A 26,928-nucleotide genomic window follows, 5' to 3' on the forward strand; every position below is an offset into this window, starting at 1 on the left:
ATTAAAGATCTACACTACCTCATTATCACCCACAAGGTGGACCAACGACATCATATATGTAGCAGGAAAGCGCTGGACGCAGGCCGCTACCAACCGGGTAACATGGAAAGCATTGGGGGAGGCCTATGTTCAGCAGTGGACGCCCTATGGCTGAGATGATGATGTTGATGACTAACTCATTAGAACTTTGGAAGTACACCTTGTACTTGTGTACAGTCGACAGCACATCAGCCTATACATTTTTGTTCGAAACTAGTCTGTATTTACAACGAAATAAGGCCACTGTGTTTAGCTTCATGTGTCGTCTACATAAAAACACCCAGGATCGCGAAGATAATGACCAGCTGGATGACGAATGTCCAAAAGGACATGACAGTGAGGCACCCGCTGAAAACCAGCGTCAATGCTAAGCGGGCGCCTTTTTGGCACAAAAATATGCGTGTATAGTTTTAAGTCCCTTTGTTCTGTTTTTTATTTTCTTTATGCGTCAAATAAAGTTTTTCTTATTCTTATTCTAAAGTATTGGGACTTCACGAACAAGACGTTCAAGATAGAATCAAATGGCGCATGATCATGCAAGCCGATCCCGCGTAACGGGATTTAGGCGAGGCAAAAGAAGAAGGTCACGAAGATAATGAAAATTCTATATTTTTCACATAAATACTGACCGCAGTCTAAAAATAGTCTGCTAAATGTCGTAGCGCCAGAGGAATTGGATTGGTGCCAAAAGAAACTAATAATTCAAAACAACAACAGTTTTGGCGTAAAAATGTACTGCTGAAGGAAAATTGAAAATTGGGTTTTAAAATCCAAGGTTTCTTTGATCTCTTGCTCAACAAATTGATTTTACCACCACTCTCGTTCAGTTTACTGCAGATGACTTTTAGTGAACTTAAATGCTGACGATTAGAACGATTTGTTATGGCAGACTACTTCAGGCACTTAGAATTCACCCGATCAGTTTCCGCCCAAAAAATCTTATATCCTCATGAGTTCTTTGAGCTACTTTTAGCCGTTTTTTTGTATCTATCACAAGTTGAAAAAGTCAAATTCAACTTCAAGGATTTGGATAAATAGTAGGTACTTAACTAGAGAGCGTGGGAAAGTGATCCTTACTGATATTAATGAATTTCATGATTATTTATTTACGAATCAGCTATGTTTTCGGATACTAACACAGGTCTTATGCCATTTCTTCTCAACACCAGCCCATAATGTTGTCCCGAAATGGTGGTAGAACAAGCTAATTTGGGACTTGTATAAGTGCCCTGGAAAAGGCCGACGTACTGAATAAATGATTTGATTTAATACAGAATTCATCATATTGTCCTTTTTTTCTTCCAGCCGTCAGTGATGCTGCCAATATGGACGTCGGAGTTCTTGCAAGCAGTCGCCCGTATGGACCCGAAGTTCATAGCGCTTCACCTCCAAGAAGTAGGGGGCAAAGCATATGAGAAGTCGATGCAGTACGTACAAGACTTCGTGCAGAGGCTGATGGACTGCCCGGAGCTGAGACTCTTTGACAAGATCAGGATTTTCCTCGATGAAGACTTCAGTTCGCCGGAGAAATTTACGGTAAGTTTCTTTTATGTAGTACTGTTAAGTTGCGTTATTGAGGGCAATTTTGAAAAAGGTGACGTACTTTCGGCACAGCAGCATTGCGGAAACATGTGGAGCGATCACAGAATATTAGATCCCTCTTGCAGCCTTTAGTATTCTGTAGAAAACATCATAGCTTTACGTCCTAAAGTTACTACTTCTCCATCTCCAAGAAGTAAGGGGGAAAGCGTACGGTCACGCTATAAACTCTGGATAAACAGTAGTTGTAGAAGTGGATACAAACAATGGGAAATTGGGAATAGTCCCGTTCCAATCGATAAATCCATATCTGAAGAGCTAGTCAATTACGAGTATATGCCGTAGATATGCATTATACATAGACCAATACAAATAAATTATGAAATGTTTATTTCTCAACCAATCGGAAGTTTGCTAATTAGGAATAATATGTGCAATATTGGCTGTAATTAATTGGAATTACTCCTTCATTATTATTAAATTATGCTACCTAGCAATTATTGCTCAAAACATTGCTTGTGAAAGGGCACTATTATACAATTTATTTGTTAATTGGAAAACCAGCAGAATACTTCCTAAAACCGTTTTATTTTTAGATATTTTTAGTTTATAATGCGAACAACTAGGGACTGGAATTTGCTGCCTGCTGCTGTATTTCCTGAACACTATAATCCGGGCGTTTTCAAGGCGAGAGTGAATAGGCACTTACAGGGCAGATATGTACCATGCTAGACTGCATCTCACTTAACACCAGGTGCGATTGCGGTCAATTACCTGCCTTGTCGGGCATAAAAAAAATTGTCTCTAGCTGTCACTCATTCACATCTTGCTAATCTCGCTATACTTAAGCCTAGTTGCAGACCCTGACTTTTAGTTGGCCGATAGTTGGGTCGGGCTGTTAATCAGTATGGACATGTATGAAAGTGCGCACATTACACCAATTTGGTATCGGCCGATTCTTCGTACAAATTAGAATCGGGTCCAACTATCAGCCAACTAAAAGTTGGTGGTCTGCGCCTAGGCTAAGTGGAAGCGAAAGGGAGATCGAAACATACAGGATCGGATTGGAATTATGCCTCGCATATTCAAATCAAATGCCTTGAGGCAATAAATTACAAAAACTCAAACAACCGCAGAAACTGCTTAAGTTTAGATTGAGTTTAAAGCGTTATTTTAGAGCTTATGACTCACATATTATTGCAGGAAGCTCACAAATCCTGTTAATATAACCACTTAAAACTGCGTGCATGCTGATTATACATGCACTCCGCAATCATAACAATGCTGTTTATAAATAGGTTGACTAAATATAAACGTATGAATCGTATACTTACTCGTCATTTTGGAAGCGTTCGTAGTCCTAATTATCGTGCTCGTAATTTTGGAAGCATTTGTAGTCCTTATTACGAAATTGGAAACTATAGGTATACTAAAGCCTGGTCCGTGAGCACGTAGAATTTTGTCCAATGACCCCAAGCTACCCATCCTTATCGCTCGCGCGTAATTATATTGCTGTCGCGCTCGCACACTTACTGCGGGCGCCCGTCGCACAGTCGCTACAGCAATATGGGTAGCTTGGGGTCATTGGACAAAATTCTACGTGCTCACGGACCAGGCTTTAGCACTTAACTTAGTCAGTGCCTGAGGTATGAGAGCGGCACGGTAGCGTGATTCTGTGACGGTCAAACGTCAACGAGAATCCAGATTTGTATCGTGTCACGTCATAACCATCATCATCTCAGCTATAGGACGTCCACTGCTGAACATAGGCCTCCCCCAATGCTTTCCATGTTGCCCGGTTGGTAGCGGCCTGCGTCCAGCGCCTTCCACGTCATAATATGGCAATGTTATGTTATCCTTCTCCCGTCTAAGATGTTTTATCTCCCGTGCTTTTCTCTTTATTCCGCCGCTTTATCTTAGTACCAGACTAGGTATATTACTGTTGTCCCGAAGAGGTGACAAGGAAAGCTGTATTTGTAAGTGTCTTGAAAGAGACCAACATGCTGGTTCTTCTTCTTTTCGTGTCGACAACAAACCTACACAGTGTCAGCCCAAAAATCCGCCACAAGAGTGGCGTTGTCACTAGCACTCATCAAATCCTCCTGAGTGCAGTTGCTTGGGCACTCACGGCATGACATCAGGTGCTTCATTGACTGGGGAACAAAACCGCACCTGCACTCCATGCTGGTAAGGGGGCGTCCATTAATTACGTGAGACAATTTTGGCTATTTTTTAACCCCCCCGCCCCCTTTGGTGAGATTTCATGAGATTTTGCCAGACCCCCTCCCCCACCCCCTAATCTCACGTGAGATTTTCCAAAATACCTACCTATTTGCAATGTAAATGAGATAACCCACGCTTCGAAAATATTACATTTTACAAAAAAGCCCGACCTGCTTAAAAAAATTAACTGAAATGATAAAACAAAACAATTTAGGCCCAGTTTTTTACTTTTAGCCTACAATTTTTAACTATTAGTTTACATTTTGTTAACATTAAAGCATCTCAGACGGAGGATTAACTCTGTTTGTTGTGGAAAAAAATTACGTGATATTTCTCGACACCCCCCCTCTCCCACGAGAGATTAAGTGAGGTTTTTCTGAACCCCCTCCCCCTCCCCCTAAAAGTCTCACGTAATTAATGGACGCCCCCTAATGAATATGAATTTGGATTCATGTGAAAATGACTTTCTTCCAGGCTCTAGGCAACATGTACTTCGCTCACTCATCGCTAACCGACCTCAAGATTTGGGACTTCGAGCTGAAGGCGTACGTGGACGCGGCGGGCAAGGAGCTGCACAGCGGGAACATCGAGAAGGTGCCCACTAAGGAGAAGGCCAAGTTCCCGCAGCATTTCTTCCCCGAGGTGAGTTATAATGACTTTTCCTAAAACCTGGTCCGTGAGCACGTAGAATTTTGTCCAATGACCCCAAGCTACCCATCCTTATCGCTCGCGCGTAATTATATTGCTGTCGCGACTGTGCGACGGGCGCCCGCAGTGAGTGTGCGAGCGCGACACCAACATAATCACCCGCAGCATTTCTTCCCTGAGGTGAGTTATAGTGACTTTTCCTAGGCACTAGGCACCAAGGCAGAGCATAGCGTTTAGGTACGTTACGTTGCGGATAAGTGTGCGTTGCAGTACGAAGTTTCATACAAATATGGAGTTTCATACAGTACGGAATTTCAAATGAGATACGGTTACAAGGCAAGGAGCTGCACAGCGGGAACATCGAGAAGGTGCCCACTAAGGAGAAGGCCAAGTTCCCGCAGCATTTCTTCCCTGAGGTGAGTTTAGAGTTATAATGACTTTTTTATGCATTACAAGGCAGGTATTTGACCGCAATCGCACCTGGTGTTAAGTGAGATGCAGTCTAGGATGATATCTGCCCTGTAAGTAAGTTCATTCACTCTCGCCTTGAAAAGGCCCGGATTATAGTGTTCAGGAAAGACAGCAGCAGGCAGCGAATTCCAGTCCCTAGTTGTTCACATAAAAGAGTTTAGTGCGAGCTGGTGGAATGTCGAATTTTCCTAGGCACCAGGCAGCTTAGGCTCTAGGCAACATGTACTTTGCTCCTGAGGTGAGTTTTGTAGAGTTATGACGCTATAATGTCTTCATAGGCTCTAGGCAACTTAGGCCAAGTTTCTACCAAGGCAGAGCGGAGCGGAGAAGTATCGGGCGGACGAATTTTTCTATAGAATTTGACAGCGGCGGCGGCGATTTTGCTAGAGTTATAATGACTTTTCCTAGGCAACTTAGGTACCGAGGCGGAGCGGAGCGTTTACGTTACGTTGCGGATAAGTGTGCGTTGGAATACGGAGTTCCATACAAAGAATACTTCTGTTTCTGGGTTGATAAGTGCTTCTTATCTGGGTTGATAAGGGCTTTTTAAAAAGCGCTTTTCTCACATCTCAGTTAAACTCTATCACTGTTTATTCTAATTCATTTTGCAGGGCAATGGAATCGCACTTAGCCTCTTGATTGGGCCATTGTGCGCGATTTGTGATTTATCTTCCTACTCCAACCAACCCAGATACCCCCAGAGAGCAAGCAGCCTATCTAAAGTACGGCCAACTAGCAGCGATACAAAAGGTCGATTCGACTGTTGAACTGACAATCTATTCTGTCTCTTCCCATCTTGTGTATTGTCGTAATGTCTCGTTCTCTCGCCAAAATATGTCAAAGTCAAACCCCTGTTATTCCAAATGACCATGACATTGGGTTTCTTTACATTTGGTATCGCTTCTCGTTGGCCGTACTTTATGCCGTTATTCTTATATTGGTCCTCATTATTGTCCCTAAGCAGTGGTAATGTTTACCACTACGCTGGTGAGATAAGCTGCACCTCTTTTTAATTTAAGACCACATATTTTATTGTACCACATTATCTCGGTGAATAAATAATCTTTGAATCTTTGAATCACTGCTTGGAGCCTTATTGCACAATTCATAACATTATAATCTTTTTTTCCAGTGCAAATGGTCCCGCAAAGGCTTCCTGCGCACGCGCTGGCTGATCCGCGGCACGGCCCTGGAGTTCGTCAACATCCACCTGTTCCACGACGCCAGCAACCTGCTAGCAGTCGAGCCCTTCCCGTCTGTTGGTATTATTTTAACCTATAATTTCACATTTTGTAATTGTTTTTTTACTTTTAGGCAAGGGAATAAGGTTTAAACAACGGTGGGAAATGTATTCCCACTTACTTAAAAAAGACTACAATTCTTATGTCAGACGCTAGCAACGTTTATTTAAACGTTTCATTTTGACCCTAAGATAGTGGAATAAGGTTTAAGCTATGATGGGAAATAGGTTCCCATTAATTTATAAAGGTTACTTTCCAGTCTTAAATAATTTCAAAATTCCAAATTGTTTTTGACACCCTTGTTTTTTCCCTAAAAAGGTTTAAAATATGGTGGGAAATATATTCCCACCATCTTAAGAAGCGTTACTTCCGGAAATATATTCCCACTTACTTACAAAAGGGTTAATTTCACTTTGACCTAAAACAAGGGAATAAGGTTTAAACTATAGTGGGAAATATGTTCCCACTTACTTAAAGACTTCCATTCTATTGTTAGAACTGCTGGTTGGTGGGAACATCTATTTTATTCTTTCCTACAGGTGTACTGCCGAAGCAGGCGGCGGGCTTTACGTCACACGTTGCGACACTTGCACTCGGACGTAAACGCTGCGCCTTACTTCATATTCGGGGACTTTAACTTCAGAACCGATACCGGAGGCGTCGTCAAGGTAAGAGTAGGCGCACACCGTTGATTTTTAGTTGGCCGATAGTTGTGCCCGATTTTAAATTGTATGAAGAATCGGCCAAATCTTATCGGCGTAGTGTGCGCACTCCCATACATGCCCATACTGATCAACTGCCCGACTAAACTATCGGCCGACGAAAAATCAACGGTGTGCGCCTACTCTAAGTGTTCATACTATTCCACCAAAATGAAGATGAGTCGAAAGGAGAACGAGACTTGTTATAAGCCACTAGAATTTCGATATTCATATTATTATCATCATCATTATTTCAGCCATAGGACGTCCACTGCTGAACATAGGCCTCCCCCAATGATTTCCACAATGGCCGGTTGGTGGAGGCCTGCATCCAGCGCCTTCCCGCTATTATATTTATTATAATGGGAATAATTGAAATGGAAGTAACGTATTTCTGTGAAAGCCGAAGATCGAGTGTCTTTTATTTTATCATCCATAAATTACATAGACAATACATTCTATAGAGATGTCGGCCGTTTGGTGTAGTGGTTCAGAACGGACTACTATGCCGAGAGGTCCCGGGTTCGATTCCCGGCCGGGCAGAAATTTAAATGATGAATTTTAATTTCTGTGACGGGTCTGGGTGTGAGTATGTATAATATTTATGTATTTAAAAAAAAATGTATATAAGTAGTATATCCGTTAAGCTAGCACCCATAACACAAGCATTAAGTTGCTTACTTTGGGGCTAGCTGGCGCGGTGTGAAATTGTCCAAAGATTTATTTATTTATTTATTTATAGAGTTTAGGATTATCTATAGTTTATTTGGTGTTCAAACTACTTTCTAACACCCCAACTACAGCAAATAAACGATAATTACAAAAACAATAACAGTTTTTAATTTATTTTATCTAACAGTCCATTTGACTAATTCCTAAACTTTCAATACATTTATAATGTTTTATGGGACATAACGCTTTAGTCAGAACATCAGTTGGCATTGCATTAGTTGGTATACCCATACCGTTCTGGTGGCCTTCTCACTCGTTTGGGTATTACTGTTATTGCTGGTTCTGGTAACATTGTTTCTTTCACCTCTTCAGATGTTTTAGATTGATGCAAAGTTGAATCGTTGCAAATAACAATATTATTATTATGTCTCGTCTCTATTCAGCTACATGAAATGAAATGGAAGATGGAGTTCTCTCTATTTTGATTGTCTCCGCGCATCGCGCCTCGTCTCTTCTTTGATAGAAATCAACCCAATCACAAAATAGATCACTCCGCAAACACATTTAAAAGCTCAGTGCTAAAACATAGCGGTATATTCACGCACAACGTGCCGTCTCTTTCTTTTTGTCACGGTAGGAAGTTCCAAACTGTATTAAAGAAGAAATGGTACGACTTATAGCTGATTCCCAAGGTACACTCAGATTTATACTAGGTGACGCTGCATATAATAACCCAGATGAAAATGAAAATTAGTTGAAAATACTTTTATTAAATAAACACTTTACAATTACAAGATATGTGCCGCTCTCGTATAAGGTTAACCTGTGTAACGAGAGTCAGGCTCCTCCTCAAAAAACATAAGACTAAAATTTAGTATTTTGATTAAATTTTATCTTTTAATTTAAAAAATAATTTAAATAGAAAAACAAAACAAAAATGTGTGTGTGATAATGTGAGTGTGATTTTGTGTGTAAGTGAATAAGTGTGCTAAGAGAAACTAGTAATTGTCTGGATTAACTTTTCTAAAGTGTCGTACGTATATTGTTCCATCCATTTTATAATAAGTTTTTTAAACGTTACTGAAACAAGTTGTGTGATGTCTTTACTTGTTGCAAGTATTTTGTTGTACAGTCTAGGGGCCATGTGTGAAAAATGCCGTTTCATGAGTCCTGAGTGTGTTATGGGAATAGTGAACCTAGGGACTCTCCTTTTGTCTAATGTTGTATGTGGAACTATTTTGTTGTGGAATCTACATAAGGTTAATAGTATGTATAATTTACGGACTGGGAGAACCCTAGCTTGCTAGATACCTACACATGTATTTATCGTCCCCAGAAAATAACCGAAGAGCTGACAGCGTGCCGATTACAAAACGGCGGCAATGCGGACGCGTCCAAACTGCAGTATCGGTCCGCGACCGACGGCCGCGTGGTACTAACGGTCGGCAAGAAAGAGTTCTCGCATCTGGACCACCAGAAGATCTTCAGAGAGCCTTGGGTAAGTCCAAACTTGACATTTGACTCGGGAGCAAAATATATTGATAATTTTCGTAAGTTGGATGAAGCGAAGGGAAGTGCGTGCATCACTATGTACTTCGATTAACTTCGCGAGTAGTGTAGCGGAGATATTAAGGACAGCATCCAAACTGCAGTATCGGTCGGCGACCGACGGCCGCGTGGTACTAACGGTCGGCAAGAAAGAGTTCTCGCATCTAGACCACCAGAAAATCTTCAGAGAGCCTTGGGTAAGCCCAAACTTGACCCTTGTTGTTTCAGCCGAAAGACGTCCACTGCTGGACAAAGGCCTCCCCCAAGGATTTCCACAAAGACCGGTCCTGCGCCGCTCGCATCCAGGCACCTCCCGCGACCTTCACCAGATCGTCGGTCCACCTAGTGGAAGGCCTGCCCACGCAACGTCTTCCGGCTCGTGGTCGCCACTCAAGAACTTTCCTGCCACCCTTGACTCGGTCGAAAATACCGATACTTCTCGGAAGTTGGATGAAGCGAAATGAAGTGCGTGCAACACTATCTACTTAGATTAACTAGGACCAACTTCGCGAGTAGTGTAGCGGAGGTGTTAAGGTCAACGTCCAAACTGCAGTATCGGTCGGCAACCGACGACCGCGTGGTACTAACGGTTGGGAAGAAAGAGTTCTCGCATCTAAAGCCCGGTCTGTGAGCACGTAGAATTTTGTCCAATGACCCCATCCTTATCGCTCGCGCGTAATTATATTGCTGTCGCGACTGTGCGACGGGCGCCCGCAGTGAGTGTGCGAGCGCGACAGCAACATAATTACGCCCGAGCGATAAGGATGGGTAGCTTAGGGTCATTGAACAAAATTCTACGTGCTCGCAGACCAGACTATAGACCACCAGAAGGTCTTCAGAGCCTTGGGTAAGTAAACTTGACCTTAGACTCGGGTGAAAATACCAATAACTCTCCGAAGAAGGAAGCGAGGTGAAGATGTTGGAAGCGAAGTAAGTGCGAAGAATTCTGAGAGCCTTGAGTAAGTCCAAACTTAATTCAATGCTAAAGCCGTGTTCACCCCAGTCGAGTTTACTCGCTCTCGGCTAAATTACCTACTCGACTGGAGTGAACTAATCACAAAAAAACCGTTCGCAGTTTGGTCGAGTATTGTCATGAGCGTAGTGTGAGTTTACGTCAAACGCATTCGATGTCGACTGCGTAAAAAAGTGACATTAAATGTATGTAGGATTGTACAGCGCCCCTAGCGGAAACTTTCAAGAACTAAAATCTTCATATATTTTTTAACACGCTCGCTAGTGACGACGATTGACGTATACTCACACTAAGCCCTAATATCAAAGATCGAAAAGCAAAAAATAATTCAACCAATCTTGCTGATACGACGTTATATTTGTTTCCCATTTAGTGTCCGCTGTATTTTGAACTTTATATCGTTGTAATAAAGTCTTTGTTTCCAGCTGCAACGATACGACCGCGAGTTGGAAGCGCTTCGGCCGCACTTGTACGAGTTTCCCGTGAAGTTCCCGCCGTCCTACCCTTTTGAGGAAGATGTCCATCTACCCACGCATTACATGAAGACGCGGTAAGATTGTTAACAATACAGTAGTGTTGCCGAATAATCGATTATGCCTCAAATAATCGGTATCGTGTAGGTAACTAATACTATCGATTATGCAGCAATATTACTAAGAAAAAGTTAATATAAAGCTTGTATTGTTGTTGTTATTTATTTATTTATATTAACCGGCAGACAGTGGTGACTGAGTTTGTTGCGGCGCTTCTTCTCAGCACTTGCCAAATGTTGGTCTCGAAGCTGGTAGGGTAAAAAGATTATGAGACATGTAGAGGCTCCTTAAGAGCAAAATGACGATTTGTAAGAACTATTTATTAGTCTAAACAAATAAAGAAATTTTGACTTGACTTGTAAAAACGACTTCACATTTAATTTTATCACTTTTCTATGAAATTGCATAATTATCATATCACAGCAAAGATCTATCTGTCGCTAGCATTCATGGTAAGGAGCCGTCCATTAATAACGTGATCTCTTTTTAAGCATTTTTAACCCCCCCTCCCCCCTACATGGTGAGGTTTAAGACTACCCCCCACCCCCCATCCAACATCACGTGTATTTTTAATATCTACAAAATCTTATTTTTTATTGCCATTAAAAAAATAATAAACGATTGGTGGAAAAAATAATAAAAAATAAATACACGTGATATCTTACTATAGTCCGATTTTTAATTCGACGGAATTCTGACAGCTGTCATTTTTTGACAATTCAGATGTAATAAGCCAAATATGCTTTGAATTATTAATAAATAATATGAAATGAAATTTCATCAACTACAACTTACAAGAATGATCTATTGTTTGTTTCGTGAATTAAATGTACACTAATTATTATGTACATTTTAGAGACTAAATAGAAAAAAACGTGTTTTTAACACAGTAAAACAACATATTAACATAAACGAAAATATGTATTGATCATCAATCATCATTATCGTCATCATTATCAACTTGGATTGTAAAATTGGCAACTTGTTAAATTGGTTATTTTATGAAGCTAAGATTTTATTAACAAAAGGATTTTCATAAAAAAGGTTTGTAACCCATGGATTATTGGCCAGGGAGTCCAGTAATAGAAAAATAATTTCCCAATTTTTTTTGTAACTTCTAAAATATGATAATTTAAATTCAAATAACCATTTTGAAATGATCAGTACATATTTAAGCCTTAGTTTTTTAAGTGAAACCTTAAATTCAAGAAAGGATTATTTTTTAATTTGTGAAAATGCTCTCCATCCTTAGTGGGAATGTTTCAATGTTGGCAACACTTCTGAAATGTCAAAATTCCGTCGAATTAAAAATCAGAGTTTAGACCCCAGTGACATTTCGTGATTTTTATCAAACCCCTCCCCCCTTTCAAGCCTCACGTAATATCTCGCTTTAAGGCCTTTCAGAGGGGAAGCTCGGGCGTTTCTAATGGCTTAAAATAATTTAAAACCACATACGCGCAGTCACCGCTATACCATATTACTGTGAACGATTTAGGCGGAACGGAGCCATTAGAAATGCTCCCGTAATCCACGCTCCTTCACGTTGAAGGACGGGTCTCACATCCTAAGGTCGATCCCTAATTTGAATGAAGCCTATAAGGGATGGTTTTAAGTCAAGTGACGTCATTGTTTTCTCAGGTGCCCGGCGTGGTGCGACCGCATCCTGCTGTCCCAGTCCGCGAGGCTACTAGTCCAGCAGGACGCCGCGCGCCCGGCCGAGAACAGGCACTTGCACACTTCCAGGTGAGAACAGGCACTTGCACACTTCCAGGTGAGAACAGGCACTTGCACAGTCCCAGGTGAGAACAGGCACTTGCACAGTCCCAGGTGAGAACAGGCACTTGCACAGTCCCAGGTGAGAACAGGCACTTGCACACTTCCAGGTGAGAACAGGCACTTGCACAGTCCCAGGTGAGAACAGGCACTTGTACAGTACCAGGTGAGAACAGGCACTTGCACAGTCCCAGGTGAGAACAGGCACTTGCACAGTCCCAGGTGAGAACAGGCTCTTGCACAGTACCAGGTGAGAACAGGCACTTGCACAGTACCAGGTGAGAACAGGCACTTGCACGGTCCTAGGTGAGAACAGGCACTTGCACAGTCCCAGGTGAGAACAGGCACTTGCACAGTCCCAGGTGAGAACAGGCACTTGCACAGTCCCAGGTGAGAACAGGCACTTGCACAGTCCCAGGTGAGAACAGGCACTTGCACAGTCCCAGGTGAGAACAGGCACTTGCACAGTCCCAGGTGAGAACAGGCACTTGCACAGTCCCAGGTGAGCCCGGCGTGACGTCACTGTCCCACAGGTGCCCGCGTGGTGCGACCGCATCCTGCTGTCCCAGTCCGCGAGGCTACTAGTCCAGCAGGACGCCGCGCGCCCGGCCGAGAACAGGCACATGCACACTTCCAGGTGAGAACAGGCACTTGCACAGTCCCAGGTGAGAACAGGCACTTTCACACTTCCAGGTGAGAACAGGCACTTGCACAGTCCCAGGTGAGAACAGGCACTTGCACACTTCCAGGTGAGAACAGGCACTTGCACACTTCCAGGTGAGAACAGGCACTTGCACAGTCCCAGGTGAGAACAGGCACTTGCACAGTCCCAGGTGAGAACAGGCACTTGCACAGTCCCAGGTGAGAACAGGCACTTGCACATTCCCAGGTGAGAACAGGCACTTGTACAGTACCAGGTGAGAACAGGCACTTGTACAGTACCAGGTGAGAACAGGCACTTGCACAGTCCCAGGTGAGCCTGGATTATTATTCAGGGGGCCCGGTCACTGACACGTCATGTCATTGGGTGCGAGTGATTTCTATAAACTATCGTGCCCGAATGTGATTGAATCAGAATCATGTATGATATGATCCGTCGAAGAACTAAAGTAACCGACATAGGGGATATATTCACCAGAATTGCCAAACTAAGTGGCTGTGGCTCATAGAACTTATGGCAGTTGAGGCTGGAAAGTTCTGCAGGCCTCCCACTAGGTGGACCGACGATCTGGTGAAAGGAAGCACCTGGATGCGGGCAGCGTAGGACCGATCGTTGTGGAAATCCTTGGGGGAGGCCTTCCAGCAGCGGATCTTTTGGTTGAAACAAATAAATAATAAATAAATAAATATCCTTGGACATTTTACACTGCGCTTCTAGTCCCAAACTAAGCAAAGCTTGTACTATGGGTACTAGACAACGGATATAAACATACTTAAATACTTTTTTTTTTTGTAAATAATACATACATTATTATACATAGAAAACACCCAGTCCAATGCAAACAAATATGTTCATGCACACAAATGTTTGTACTGTGCGGGAATCGAACCCGCTACCTCCGGAATAGTAGTCCGTTTCGAACCACTACACCAAACGGCCGACGAAAATCAGACTATAAAAGCAGCATGCAGTCTTGCAAAATAGCACTTATTTATCTATTGTATAAGGTGCAGTAATTAACTTTATGTATTGTCGTTGGTACATACTTTATCGATTTGACGATCGACGATATAGTTATCCCTTATCCTAATTGCTGTATGTATTCTTTCACAGAAAAGATCCTAATTGCTGTATGTGTTCTTCCACAGAAAATCGGTAGCTGAATCTACAGACAGTAGCAGCGGCCGAGTGTCGTCTTCCGACAGCAGCCCGGCAAGGTCTGGGTCGCCAGTCAGACAAAATCACCAAGTAAGCGTTATTATTAATGTTATTTTATTTGTTGTCCATTAAAACTCATTCATTTTTGCAAATAGGCTTTTAAAAAGCAAAAAGCACTTTTACACGTCCCAGTATTAACCCTACCACTGCTTCGGGACAATAAATGGGCCAGTGCTGAGAAGAAGCAGCGCAAGAAACTCGGTCACTATTTTTTTATGCTATCACCGCAATCGCACCTGGTGTTAAAACTTTGTTAAAACCTTTTAAAAATAGGGTCAGCTTTACAGGTGCCTCATAATAATTTAGAACTAGATTGAATCTCAAAAATATCTCTATCCAAGACTTGTGAAAAAAAATAATCTAACAAATCCCCATCCAGATTATAGGCTTAGGATGCGGGCCACAATAAACTTTGTAAAGGCATTTTTTAATTAGCGATTTTGCACAATAAGCCCATTTGTCGTCTAAAAGATTTTATTATGGTGCACATTAGCCCGGCTGGAAAACTTCTCGACTTGATAAAATGATTTCAAATTAATTTTCCAGCACTGAGCAGTTTTTGCAGCACTGAAGTTTTCATAGAGACAGATATTTGACAATAAGCTACGTGTTGTATCTTCTTGGACATTAATTTTAACTGTAACTTATTCGCTAACCTGTCCTTTTCTTTCCAGTCTAGTCCCAGTAAGACTTTAGAGAAGAAGGGCAGTGTAGCAGATTTGGACGCGTTGTCCGTGCCAGGTATCACGGTCAGCCGGAAGAGTATTGCTGACCCTACGAGCGTGCAGCAAGCTATTAACGCAAGGTAAGAGGATGTCTAACTTTCTTATATGTTTCTTCCATTCTAGAACCAGTAAGACCATTCCCACCTCTCGTTCCCACCACTGCAACTCCTGTGTAGCCAGGATCTACAGCTTGACCGCCATAAAAACCCAACCAATGAAAGTCAAGTTTGTCCCGGGGGAAAGTTACACTGTCATTGGACCCGCAACGGAATTAATCAGAATAACATAGGAGGAGTTCGAAATTAAGGTTCGACTTCCCTCCATTGCAAAGCGGATGACAGGTGACAAACAAAGGTTTAAAACCTTTAAGAAAAGATTATGCACCACGGACAATAAATATCAATTAAGGGGGCCTATCTTATGAGCAATTAGCAACTACCTGCCAGTAATATTTTAGTCACGTAAGACTGTGGCGACATCTATCGACGCCGCCACTACAAACTAGTGGCTGTCAATACCAATAGATGGCGCTGACACGACTTTACTATTATGGCTAAGGCCCGGTTTTTTGATTCGTAGTTAAAATAACCAATAGTCAAATTTGACAGATGTCAAATGACAAGTGGTTAAATATAGAAAATAAATGTTTTTCGAACAATGGTTAGCTTGATTTTTAGTACATTTTTTTAACTATTAGTTAACATTTTGTTAATATTTAACCATTAGTAGCAAAATTAACAATTTGTTATTTTAACTAAGAATCAAAAAACTGGGCCTTATACCACTTCACCTACAAGCCTGCACCGCGATATCGGAGTTTTCTACCCAGCCTAGCATAAATAGAAAAACCGAGATAGTAACAACTAGACCTTGGTCTCTAAAACCCGCTCGGAAGGAAGCACTAACTAGCTTCCTTATTAGTCCAGTCATTTGGTAGTTTGCGGCACACCTACTCACAAAAAAGTTATGTAGACATCATAAAAAAGAAATTTTCTCTAGTTTTAGTTTTCCTTAGCATGTTTCATCAAAAAAATAATCCAAAAGGAATTATTTGAAAAAAACTGCTACTAGGCAGCATTTTTCCAATATGGTGGCACCCGCCGCCCGCGGCCACCATATTGGAAAAATGCTGCCTAGTATCATCATCAGTTATCGTAAAGAGCACATCGAAATCTATATACAGGGTGTTAGGTAAATGGGTATATGAGCCGACACTAGCCCATGTTAACATGGGCATATAAATGGTATGGTGAAGTCAGAAAATTGATATCTTCGTTTTGATTATTTTAATTTTCATACAAATCGGATTTTATACAATTTATATTGTATGAAAATTAAAAAAATTAAAATGATGATATCAAATTTCTGACTTCACCATACCATTTATATGCCCATGTTAACATGGGCTAGTGTCGGCTCATATACCCATTTACCTAACACCCTGTAGATACCAATTTTCATTACACCCGGAAAACTTTCCATGTAACCCTATTATTTTGTATCAAACGACTGGACTATATTGTGGTCGATCAAAAATCCCACAAACATAATAATGAAGTTCGAAATCTGATCTAGTCCTTTCGCCGTTCCCAGGGTATCAGAAAGCGAAGGCTCGCCGAACCGTCGCAAACTAGTCCGCAACCAATCAGAAGGCTCGCCCAAGCCCTGCCCCGGCGTGTCGTGCGAGCTGCGTCGGCTCGTGGACGCGCCCGCGCGCAAGCGACACGACTACGGCGTCATCGGGCCCGCCTCGTGCATGGGCGACCACAAGGTAACCAGACGCGAGCCTGTCGCAACCGGTCGCAACCAGAGAGGGCTCGCCCAAGCCCTGCCCCGGCGTGTCGTGCGAGCTGCGTCGGCTCGTGGACGCGCCCGCGCGCAAGCGACACGACTACGGCGTCATCGGGCCCGCCTCGTGCATGGGCGACCACAAGGTAACCAGACGCGAGCCTGTCGCAACCGGTCGCAACCAGAGAGGGCTCGCCCAAGCCCTGCCCCGGCGTGTCGTGCGAGCTGCGTCGGCTCGTGGACGCGCCCGCGCGCAAGCGACACGACTACGGCGTCATCGGGCCCGCCGCGTGCATGGGCGACCACAAGGTAACCAGACGCGAGCCTGTCGCAACCGGTCGCAACCAGAGAGGGCTCGCCCGAGCCCTGCCCCGGCGTGTCGTGCGAGCTGCGTCGGCTCGTGGACGCGCCCGCGCGCAAGCGACACGACTACGGCGTCATCGGGCCCGCCGCGTGCATGGGCGACCACAAGGTAACCAGACGCGAGCCTGTCGCAACCGGTCGCAACCAGAGAGGGCTCGCCCGAGCCCTGCCACGGCGTGTCGTGCGAGCTGCGTCGGCTCGTGGACGCGCCCGCGCGCAAGCGACACGACTACGGCGTCATCGGGCCCGCCGCGTGCATGGGCGACCACAAGGTAACCAGACGCGAGCCTGTCGCAACCGGTCGCAACCAGAGAGGGCTCGCCCAAGCCCTGCCCCGGCGTGTCGTGCGAGCAGACGTGACTTTAATTAGTCTGCGACCCTATGTAAAGCCTGGTCCGTGAGCACGTAGAATTTTGTCCAATGACCCCAAGCTACCCATTTTTATCGCTCGCGCGTAATTATGTTGCTGTCGCGCTCGCACACTCACTGCGGACGCCCGTCGCACAGTCGCGACAGCAATATAATTACGCGCGAGCGATAAGGATGGGTAGCTTGGGGTCATTGGACAAAATTCTACGTGCTCACGGACCAGGCTTTAGTAACTAGAGTGAGGTTGCTGTGATATTAGTGCAACACTCTACTGTAATTCTGATACAACTCTACTGTGACGAATCTGTGATTCCACTGCGACGGTACTGCTATTCTGCTATCAAACTGATTGTATCTAAATACTAGGTCGAGAATGCTGGGTGCTACGACGCTTCATAGTCAAGTCACCTAGTGATCTAACTGTCAACTAGTCCGTAACCAATCATAGTGAATTCCGCAAACTTTTCAACTGTGTTCTTTCAAATACTACCTATACCTGCAACTGATCTTTATAATCAGTATAAGCGAGTACTACATCAACAATAACATTCCCATGTATTGTTCCAGCCGATCTACTTACGCGTGATGCTGCAATCGGACCGAGGTACCTTAGAGTGTTGTGACAGCAAGCTCCCCTGTCTCCTCTGCGGGGCTCCCCGGCCCCTAGCACGTCGTCCCACACACCCCGACCTCCTCAGACCCCCCGCTACCCTCCCCAAAACCTCCCCCCTCCATAAAACGTCCTCTCTTCATGACATAACCATCCCCCACGTCGAAATAACCAACGCAGACTATTGCAGCTACGACGGTATATTCGTAAATGACATAGACAATACGCTGCTGACAGTTCGTCAGTGCGTTGACCCCTACACGCCAGAGAGTATAGACTCCCACACGCCGAATATAGAAAGGTCATCTTCAGATGAAATTACGGAGATCGCGTATGTCGAACCGAAAGCGAAACTTAATCGGGATAGGAGCGTGTCTCCGACGCAGTTGAAGAATCGATTGGATGCTTTAATAAATGATGGCTTTGAGACTAAAAGTAGGAAAGTTTCAAGGAGTTCGATGACCGATAGTAAAAGAGGTTGGAAGTGCTTGATTTGGGAGTGCTGTGGGTTATGTCGTAGGAGAGACAGCGAGAACGATAAAGGCCCGTTGCGGTGACGATGATGTTACGATAAGCTTGTCAGGAACATTTAAAGGTCATAGCACACCTATCAACCCAGAAACGGATCAACACCGTATCGCCTTTCGCCGCGCTGTCAAACCAGGCGAGGCGTTTACGTTACGGTGCGGATAAGTGTGCGTTGAAGTACGGGGTTTCGTACAAAGAACACTGACAGCCTTGATTTGATATGGTCACGATCCGTTTCCGGGTTGATAAGTGTGTTTCGTCCCTATGACGTGACATTAAAAAAGAAAGACAAGTAGTCATTTTTAATATTAATTTTATAGAACTACATATGAATAAGTTTACCAAACTCAATTGAAATTCTGACAAACTATTGCACGAAAATCGTGTGTTATGATGACAAAAAAATCTCTAATATATCGATTTTGAATTGACCATAGAAGCATAGATACAAGTCTGTGATTCGTTGAATACCAAAACCAAAACCCATCCCAAGTCCTTCCTTTTGGCGGAACCGTGTGTGCATTATCGTGTAGCTTTACGTAGTAGTAGTCTAATGTATGCCTTTTAAATTAAAATGTATCATAAATACTGATAATAAGGACTGAATTTCGTTAACACAAATTTTATTGACCACCAGGGCGGCGCCACTGTAGTTTTAATTTTTATTTTTCTGGATTTTATTTGACAAGTACGATTAACAGCGCGTCGAGCGTAACTGTGAAAAGCCCGATTGTGCAAATAACATTATTTGTAGACATAATATGCACTGATGATTATACATGATGATGTATTTTAATACTTTTAATTTAAAAGGCAAAATAACTGCACATTTGCACTTATATTAGTATTTTTGTTGTGTTTTGTTGTACTTAGGGCCCACTTAGACGACCAACTTAAAAATAATTCGTAGACTATGAAAGGTATTCGTCTATGCAGGCCTTAATTAAGTATAGATCGTTTCATCCACGAAGACGCGCCCCACCATTCTTCCGCTAATGTTTGAGTGTTATCGTCATCATCATCATCATTTCAGCCACAGGACGTCCACTGCTGAACATAGGCCTCCCCCAATGCTTTCCATGTTGATCGATTGGTAGCGGCCTGCGTCCAGCGCTTCCCTGCTACCTTTACGATGTCGTCGGTCCACCTTGTAGGTGGACGTCCCACGCTGCGTTTTCCGGTACGCGGCCTCCATTCCAGTGAGTGAGTGTTATCGGTACACGCTAAATTATCCATGAGTGCACACGCATACTAGAATCATGACGCTCGGATTGCTCGGATCAAACTCCCCGCACCCCGCGCGACCGAGACAAAAAATTGGTGGGGCGCGTCTTCGTGGATGAAACGATTTATCCCTACTTGACCAATGACATCGGTCGTTGAACCTGAAATGATAGTGTTGCCAATTTCTCATTGCTTGTGTGACGTTTGCAATACCAAATTACCGATACTGATTGTTCAATACTTATCTCGAATAATTGAAGTTTGAATATTTATATTCTATTGCGATTAACTCCACTTTTTATACAAATCAGTAAAAAAACAAGTTGGTCAGAAACTAAAGCATTATCGAAAGTATACTTAGGCTGAGTTGCACCACCTAACTTTGACAACATTAACGATAACCGGTGTTTTTTGTATGGAGTTTGACAGATTTTTGACGTTTGTCAAAGTTAAAGTAAGATGGTGCAACCCAACCTTAGTTGAAGTGAGTGACCACAAAGCAATCCCGCCCTGCCATGAGTGAAATGTGACTCAGATCAATTATCAATTGTTTCGTGTCCCTTACCCGTAGTTAAACTAAAGTTACCAAATAATTTTACCCAAAAATCAGTTTTGCATGGATGTTGGTTTCATTTTAAAATCGCATGAATTAGTTGTTTTCGCTTACTTAAATTAATAACTTGCACTATTAGGAAGTATTTTATACATTTTTCTAGATTTTCCTTCACTCCTTTCTCCAACGTCCAATTTACTATTGAAAAAAAAAACATTATTTTTGTTTGTTTTTCTAGCATTTATAATTTTGAAATGAAACTTTGTATATTAATGCAATTTCAATTTGTAGATACTATTTTTAATTATGGCAATATTCGTTTTAGTGGGTTTACAGCGTTGAGCTGTGTATATAATAATGCAATATTTTATTTATATTTTTTGTACAGAACAATACAAATATACCAAATGCTTAAATTGTTCTAGTCTAGCACTGCTCAAGCAGATTGTAAGCTATTCTTAATATCTTTGTATACAGGGTGTTAGGTAAATGGGTATATGAGCCGACACTAGCCCATGTTAACATGGGCATATAAATGGTATGGTGAAGTCAGAAATTTTGTATCGTCATTTTATTTTTTTTAATTTTCATACAAAATAAATTTTATAAAATCCGATTTGTATGAAAATTAAAATGATTAAAATGAAGATATCAATTTTCTGACTTCACCATACCATTTATATGACCATATTAACATGGGCTAGTGTCGGCTCATATACCCATTTACCTAACACCCTGTATACATAAGTAGACTATTTTTACATTATTTTTAATATCAGAAGTGTTCAACATTTCTTACCAAATTAACTAAGCTTAATATTTAGTTACCAAGCAAAAAGTAGTGTAGATTTAGTGACTAAAAATCTAATAATGTAGTAAGAACACTTACTGACAAAAAACATCAAATTATTTTATTTCACTCATGTATACAATTGTATACACGTGTATTATTCTAGAAATATTTACCAACCCATGTAACCATTTCGCTTAGCGCTTCGCTTACAAGTAAATATTATTTGAATACATATTTAAATAATAATATATTTATATACAAACTGTTGCAATATATAGCCACGCTTTAACTTTTAAAGTTTAAATTTATAACTAAAGTCACTATTAATTAAGACTGTAAATCAACAAGCAATGCAATGTAAAATATTCAATATTAATAGTTGTTTTCCATTTCATTGCTCGTAAGTGTAATATAATGTAGTTAGAGTTTTTAATGTTTGCAAGGTGCAGTGCAATAACGAAGTGGGTTAATATCTTAAGTCGCGTTCACACATTGGATAATGTATCTATATAAAATTAAATATACCTACAAATTAGACAAAAGTATTTTTCCCTTTTCATTCCGGGTGGCACAGTGCTTCTTCCACCGATGTTATCCGATGTTTCGAATGTATCTATCCATCCCTCTCACACAAAGTGAAAGTGACAGTGTCAGAACCGAAAATAAGTTTGCGTTGGCGAATTTATGTTAGGCGCTTATGTCAAAATCCAATACAGTTCCAGACCCTATTGTGATGTAAATTATAACCAATGTGTGGCCCCACGCGGCTTTAGATTCTGATACAGAGATGTGCAGTAAAAAAAGACAATCAGTGGGCTGAGTGTGAGTTTTTTTCAAACGCGCTCACTAGTGAGCCCGTTTAAAAAATGTATGGAAATTTTAGTTTTTGAAAGTTTCCCGCCAGGGGCGCTGTACAATCCGTCATACAGTTAATGTGATTTTTTGACGCGCTCACTAGTAAGCGCGTTTGAAAAAAACTCACACTAGGCCCTCAGAAGATAGCCTAATGGCTAACAGTACATTTTTGTATTTTAACAGTGAATTGTTAACTTTTAAAGCACAAAACCGGCGTTATGTTCCCATATTTATTTATAACGCATTCATTCATTACTGTCAATTAATTACTGGACATCTTTAAAATACAGGATTTAATTGTAAGACATCCAGTCACTTTTTATAACAATTTTGTGTGAGTTAATCCTGATCATCGTTCGTTTATAATAGTTATTACTTATAAAATATATTAAACCAATTTTTCACTTGAATGGATCCCTTTTTAAATTATTTTGGTTGGCTTGAAAACCTACTTCAATTTACCTTGTAACGTGGTGTTAGAATTTATATTTAATAAACATTCCGCACTGATTTTGTTTTGTTATTTTGTATACAGTAAATATGTATTTGTATATTACACCCTGTGTTTTTGTATATATGTATTATTTATAAATTAGTGCTAGTTCTGATGACTGAACCTTCAAAATTTACAATATTCTTTTTGTTAAAAAATCTCCATTAATACGTTTCAGAATTAGCACTAATACTCGTATAGATTGGTTTAACCGCTTCATAGTCCCTACAGTAGCTGACTTGCGTAGTGTCCCTTGCTTGTAAGTATACATTTTTTATTTGCACATTTTTATTAAAACCCTGTACCTACATATAATATTTGTGTTATATCAGTTGTGTTGTGATGTTGCAAATAATTTTTACGCCCCAAATAATTGCATGTTTTTTTATTAAATCTAAGATATAATTTAGCTCAAACTGATATTTATCTTGATTAATAACATTTTCACAGGTAATTTTCGCCAAGAATTCCATTCGGAGACATCGCCAAAGCACGCCAAAACTGACGACACCGAGAATCAAACCGAGAACGCTGCGGAATCACCCAACTCACGGTACATTCACTTTAATTCTGACAATCCTAACAATATATTCAAAGAAACCGATATTTAATTAATCGTCTATAACTGACGGTGATTATACTACTGAATGTAGATTATTTTGTTTGTTAGAAATATATTATCAAAATATATCAGCAACTAGCCAACAAAATTTAAAGCAAACCGTGACATATCGTAAAAAATATAATGTACTGTACCTAACATTACTTGATTGAAATAATTTATTTATTGTAAAGACAGCTATTCTTATAGAAAAACCCTATTTAACTTCTAAAGACTTATCTCATCTTGCCAGGCAAAATAAAATTCAAGAAGCTTTAGCAAATTAAATATTTGTATACAAATGGTTATATGTGTATAAGTATAATACCCATTACTTGGGTGATAAATTAGTCACATTCCAATTTGGTTTGATGAATATAGAGTGCTGGTTAGTTGACATTATATCATAACAGTCTCTTTGTTTATTATACTTTCGTTTACAATTCTCGTATACATTTACATATTTTGTAAATGTATTTAAACAATTAGTCTTCCTTGCAATTATTTTATCAAAAAATACTTCTTAATAAAAATATATTATGCAATAATTATTACTAGTATTGCCAGCCCAAAAACATATTTATTTAATATATTTACTTAATACTCGTAAATAGTTTTAATACTTATCAGCTTCTACTTAGTAGTGGTTTGTAGTGGTCTATCTTTACATAGCTAGTCTCAATGTAGTCTTCACTTTACTACCTTATAAAAAATAAAAATATATAAACGTATTGTTCTACCTATAACACCAAGATATAAGATTTTAATAATATTGTTGTCCATATTTGTAACTTTGAGAGTAATTTACGCTGTATGTTGGGCAACAATTGACATGCAACACGTCACAACAGTGCGTGAGATCACTCTGTTTCTTTGCAACATACATACAACAATCATAAAAATGCATTATAATGCTACCAGGGTGTTTTGAACTTATCTAGTAACATTGTGCGCTATTGTACTACATCTTGCATCATGTTGTAATTAGTTAAATAAATCTGTTGAATTTCCAAATAAATTAATGTTGAAGGTCAATTGTTGCTTAACAGCTTTATTAGTATCACTGCCAAAACTAAAGGCATAGTAAGGGCAGTTATTTAATTTATACATACATGTTATTTATACTGAATATTATATTACAACATTTCTTAAGTACTATTATAGCCCATACCTATAACGTCACAGGGTAATATAATTTGCCATACGTTGTTATAAATAAATTAGTAATTTTGTTAATAATTAGTATAGGAAAATACACTAGAATTTTGTTTACATGTGTGGAAAATAGTAAAAACCCATACGTCATTTTAAGTCAACGTTTAAATTAATAATTTATTAAATCTGTACTGTGCTGTTATTAAAACTGTATAAAAAATTAACATGATTGGCCCGAATATTAGAGAGCACATACGAGATGATAAGCTACATGGATTATATCCTAGATACGATTTATGCATATTATGTAATCACCAAAAATTTTTGACTGCTACCGCGTAGGAGTAATTTACTCCTATAATACCAATTCAAATTATTTTTTTAAACATACATTGACTAGTGAAGTACCTATAGAAATTGTAAAAAAAAATCAGCGTAATATTATTTAATAATTTTATTCTGGCATAATAATGTAGAGAGTAATTTTGGATACATGCAAATATTAATTTATTACCAACTAATAAGTAAACAATTCAACAAAAATTAAACTACATAGATAATAGTAACTTAATATAATTTACATAATTTAAAATTTTATATGACATAATAAGTTAATTTAAAATTATAACATAAACTAGTTTGAATTAATCGGTGTCTATGTCGCAGGCAAATTGTATGATTCCGCATTTTACAAACGGCGTCGTCAGTTTACAAACGCTCGCTGTTCTGTGAAATGCCGAAGGCAAATTGGCGACTCGTTCAATTGATAAAATTACGACTATGATTGTTGCAATAGGGTGACCATCATAAAACACATGTTGGATAAATCGGACCTTATTTCAGTAATTCAAATTCTATTCAAATAGACAATATCGATCTTTAATTTGGTACTGAATTTTGTCTCGACTACCATGTCCACTGTCCCTATGAATATCTAACAATATTTATTTATTAGATCACCAACAAGGTTACACTTTAGCGTTCACATATCATAATAGTCTTCCATAGGTATTTTTTCCGTTGGGTTCTCAGGGCTGTCTTTTTTCAGAATAAGATAGTCCACATCGCCAATACTCATACATCATATTTTTTATACCATATAATATTCCGCAGCAGTCCTCCGAGCACCAGATCCCATTGTCACCTTAGCGTTTTTTACATGCCTGATAACCTCAAAAACTTTTTCATTTGTCCACGGCTTTTTCACTGCTCCTATTTTTGAATCGTAAAATAAATGTCTTTAAAACAATAGTTTTTTGTGAAAAGTCCTTTGAATACGTAGAATTTGCACTGTTTTCAATATTTTTCTGTAACACAACACCACTACTCGACGCCATTTTTCTTGTTTTGATTGGCAGCGCCTCGTGTGGTAAGAAAAAGAACTAAATTCTTCAATTTGCCGCGGCATTTTGTAAACGGCAATTGAATTGGCTATCATATTTTGTGGCATATTATAAAGTGCCAAGGCAATTTACATTTTGCCTTCGGCATTTCATAGAACAGCGAGCGTTTGTGAACTGACGACGCCGTTTGTAAAATGCGGAATCATACAATTTGCCTGCGACATCTATAAATTATTCCATGTAAGTATAAGTTTACCATACTTTCATATTATACACATTCATATGAAATTATATTTACAACAAATTATGTAGTACACGAAAGCACATCAAGCTTTACAAAGCAGCAACTTATGTTGTTGTAATATAATATGATTATGCATCAAAAATAATGTATATTAATCTGATGTGCTCGATTGTACTTAAAATATAGCAACGTTGTTCCATATAAATGTGAGTGTCAATTTTTTAAGAATTTACTATTAATTTTTAGGGAATAATATTATTATATCAAATTATTATACATAAATAGTTGAAAGTTTAAAGTTAGTATACAGAGTGTATAAAACAAAACCTGTAATAGGTACGGTCGACAGCACGTCAACGTAAACACTGCGGTATCTTACGTAGTTGCGATAGGGGCGAGTTTGCAACGAAAATGTATAGCTTGATGTGCTGTCGACTGTACATAGCTAAAGTCAGTGGCGGGGCAAGACCTAAATTTGATGTGGGCAAGACAGATTTCGCGAGGCCTTGTTCTGTGGCGACCTGAAGACGGATTTTATTAAAAAAAAAAAAAACGGGTCAACGGTCTATTCATTGACAGTTTCTGATTTCTTGATTCAGTGATTATTTTTAAAGGAATATTGCGCCAAAGAATAATGGTCGTCACTTAAAACCGTGTTGTTGCTTAATTTTGTGTCTGATTATGGCTGAATTTGTTTGGAAAAAAATATATTTTTTTAACTACATTGTTTAGCTATCAAGAATTTATATTTAATAGTCAATGTTTGCATTTATTGTCGTATTGTGATATTGTCATCTCCACCTTGTATACATTTTTTCAAAATTTTTGATGCGCGAGGCCCCTTGTTCCGCGAGGCCGTAGGCGGTGGCCCACGTCGCCTACGCCTTACGCCGCCACTGGCTAAAGTTGGTAAAAAATAATGCTAAAGTGGATCCTTAGATTCGGATACATAATAAATATTTATTATTTCCTACAATATACGCTTAAAATACTCATGAATTATGTTTATAAAATCATTTTATCTCTTACCGCCAAAATAATTAA

At 40.1% G+C, this 26,928-nt stretch overlaps 1 protein-coding gene across 1 annotated transcript in view; it reads left to right on the plus strand.

Moving 5' to 3' along the window:
• The window catches only part of LOC135083635 (uncharacterized), a 31,537-nt gene extending 8,979 nt beyond the window's left edge, over positions 1-22,558 (plus strand). The window contains exons 2-16 of the mRNA XM_063978339.1: positions 1,345-1,575; positions 4,276-4,443; positions 6,053-6,178; positions 6,701-6,829; positions 8,871-9,032; positions 10,481-10,605; positions 12,227-12,331; positions 14,171-14,270; positions 14,915-15,045; positions 16,559-16,736; positions 16,792-16,899; positions 16,955-17,062; positions 17,106-17,225; positions 17,269-17,388; positions 18,053-22,558. Of these exons, the coding sequence (XP_063834409.1) occupies positions 1,345-1,575; positions 4,276-4,443; positions 6,053-6,178; positions 6,701-6,829; positions 8,871-9,032; positions 10,481-10,605; positions 12,227-12,331; positions 14,171-14,270; positions 14,915-15,045; positions 16,559-16,736; positions 16,792-16,899; positions 16,955-17,062; positions 17,106-17,225; positions 17,269-17,388; positions 18,053-18,652 (2,511 nt within the window). The 3' untranslated portion in view covers positions 18,653-22,558. The remainder of the gene's footprint in view (positions 1-1,344; positions 1,576-4,275; positions 4,444-6,052; positions 6,179-6,700; positions 6,830-8,870; positions 9,033-10,480; positions 10,606-12,226; positions 12,332-14,170; positions 14,271-14,914; positions 15,046-16,558; positions 16,737-16,791; positions 16,900-16,954; positions 17,063-17,105; positions 17,226-17,268; positions 17,389-18,052) is intronic.
• Positions 22,559-26,928: the final 4,370 nt, after the last annotated feature.

This window comes from Ostrinia nubilalis, chromosome 24 (assembly GCF_963855985.1).
Source record: "Ostrinia nubilalis chromosome 24, ilOstNubi1.1, whole genome shotgun sequence".
NCBI classification, from domain to species: Eukaryota; Metazoa; Arthropoda; class Insecta; order Lepidoptera; family Crambidae; genus Ostrinia; species Ostrinia nubilalis.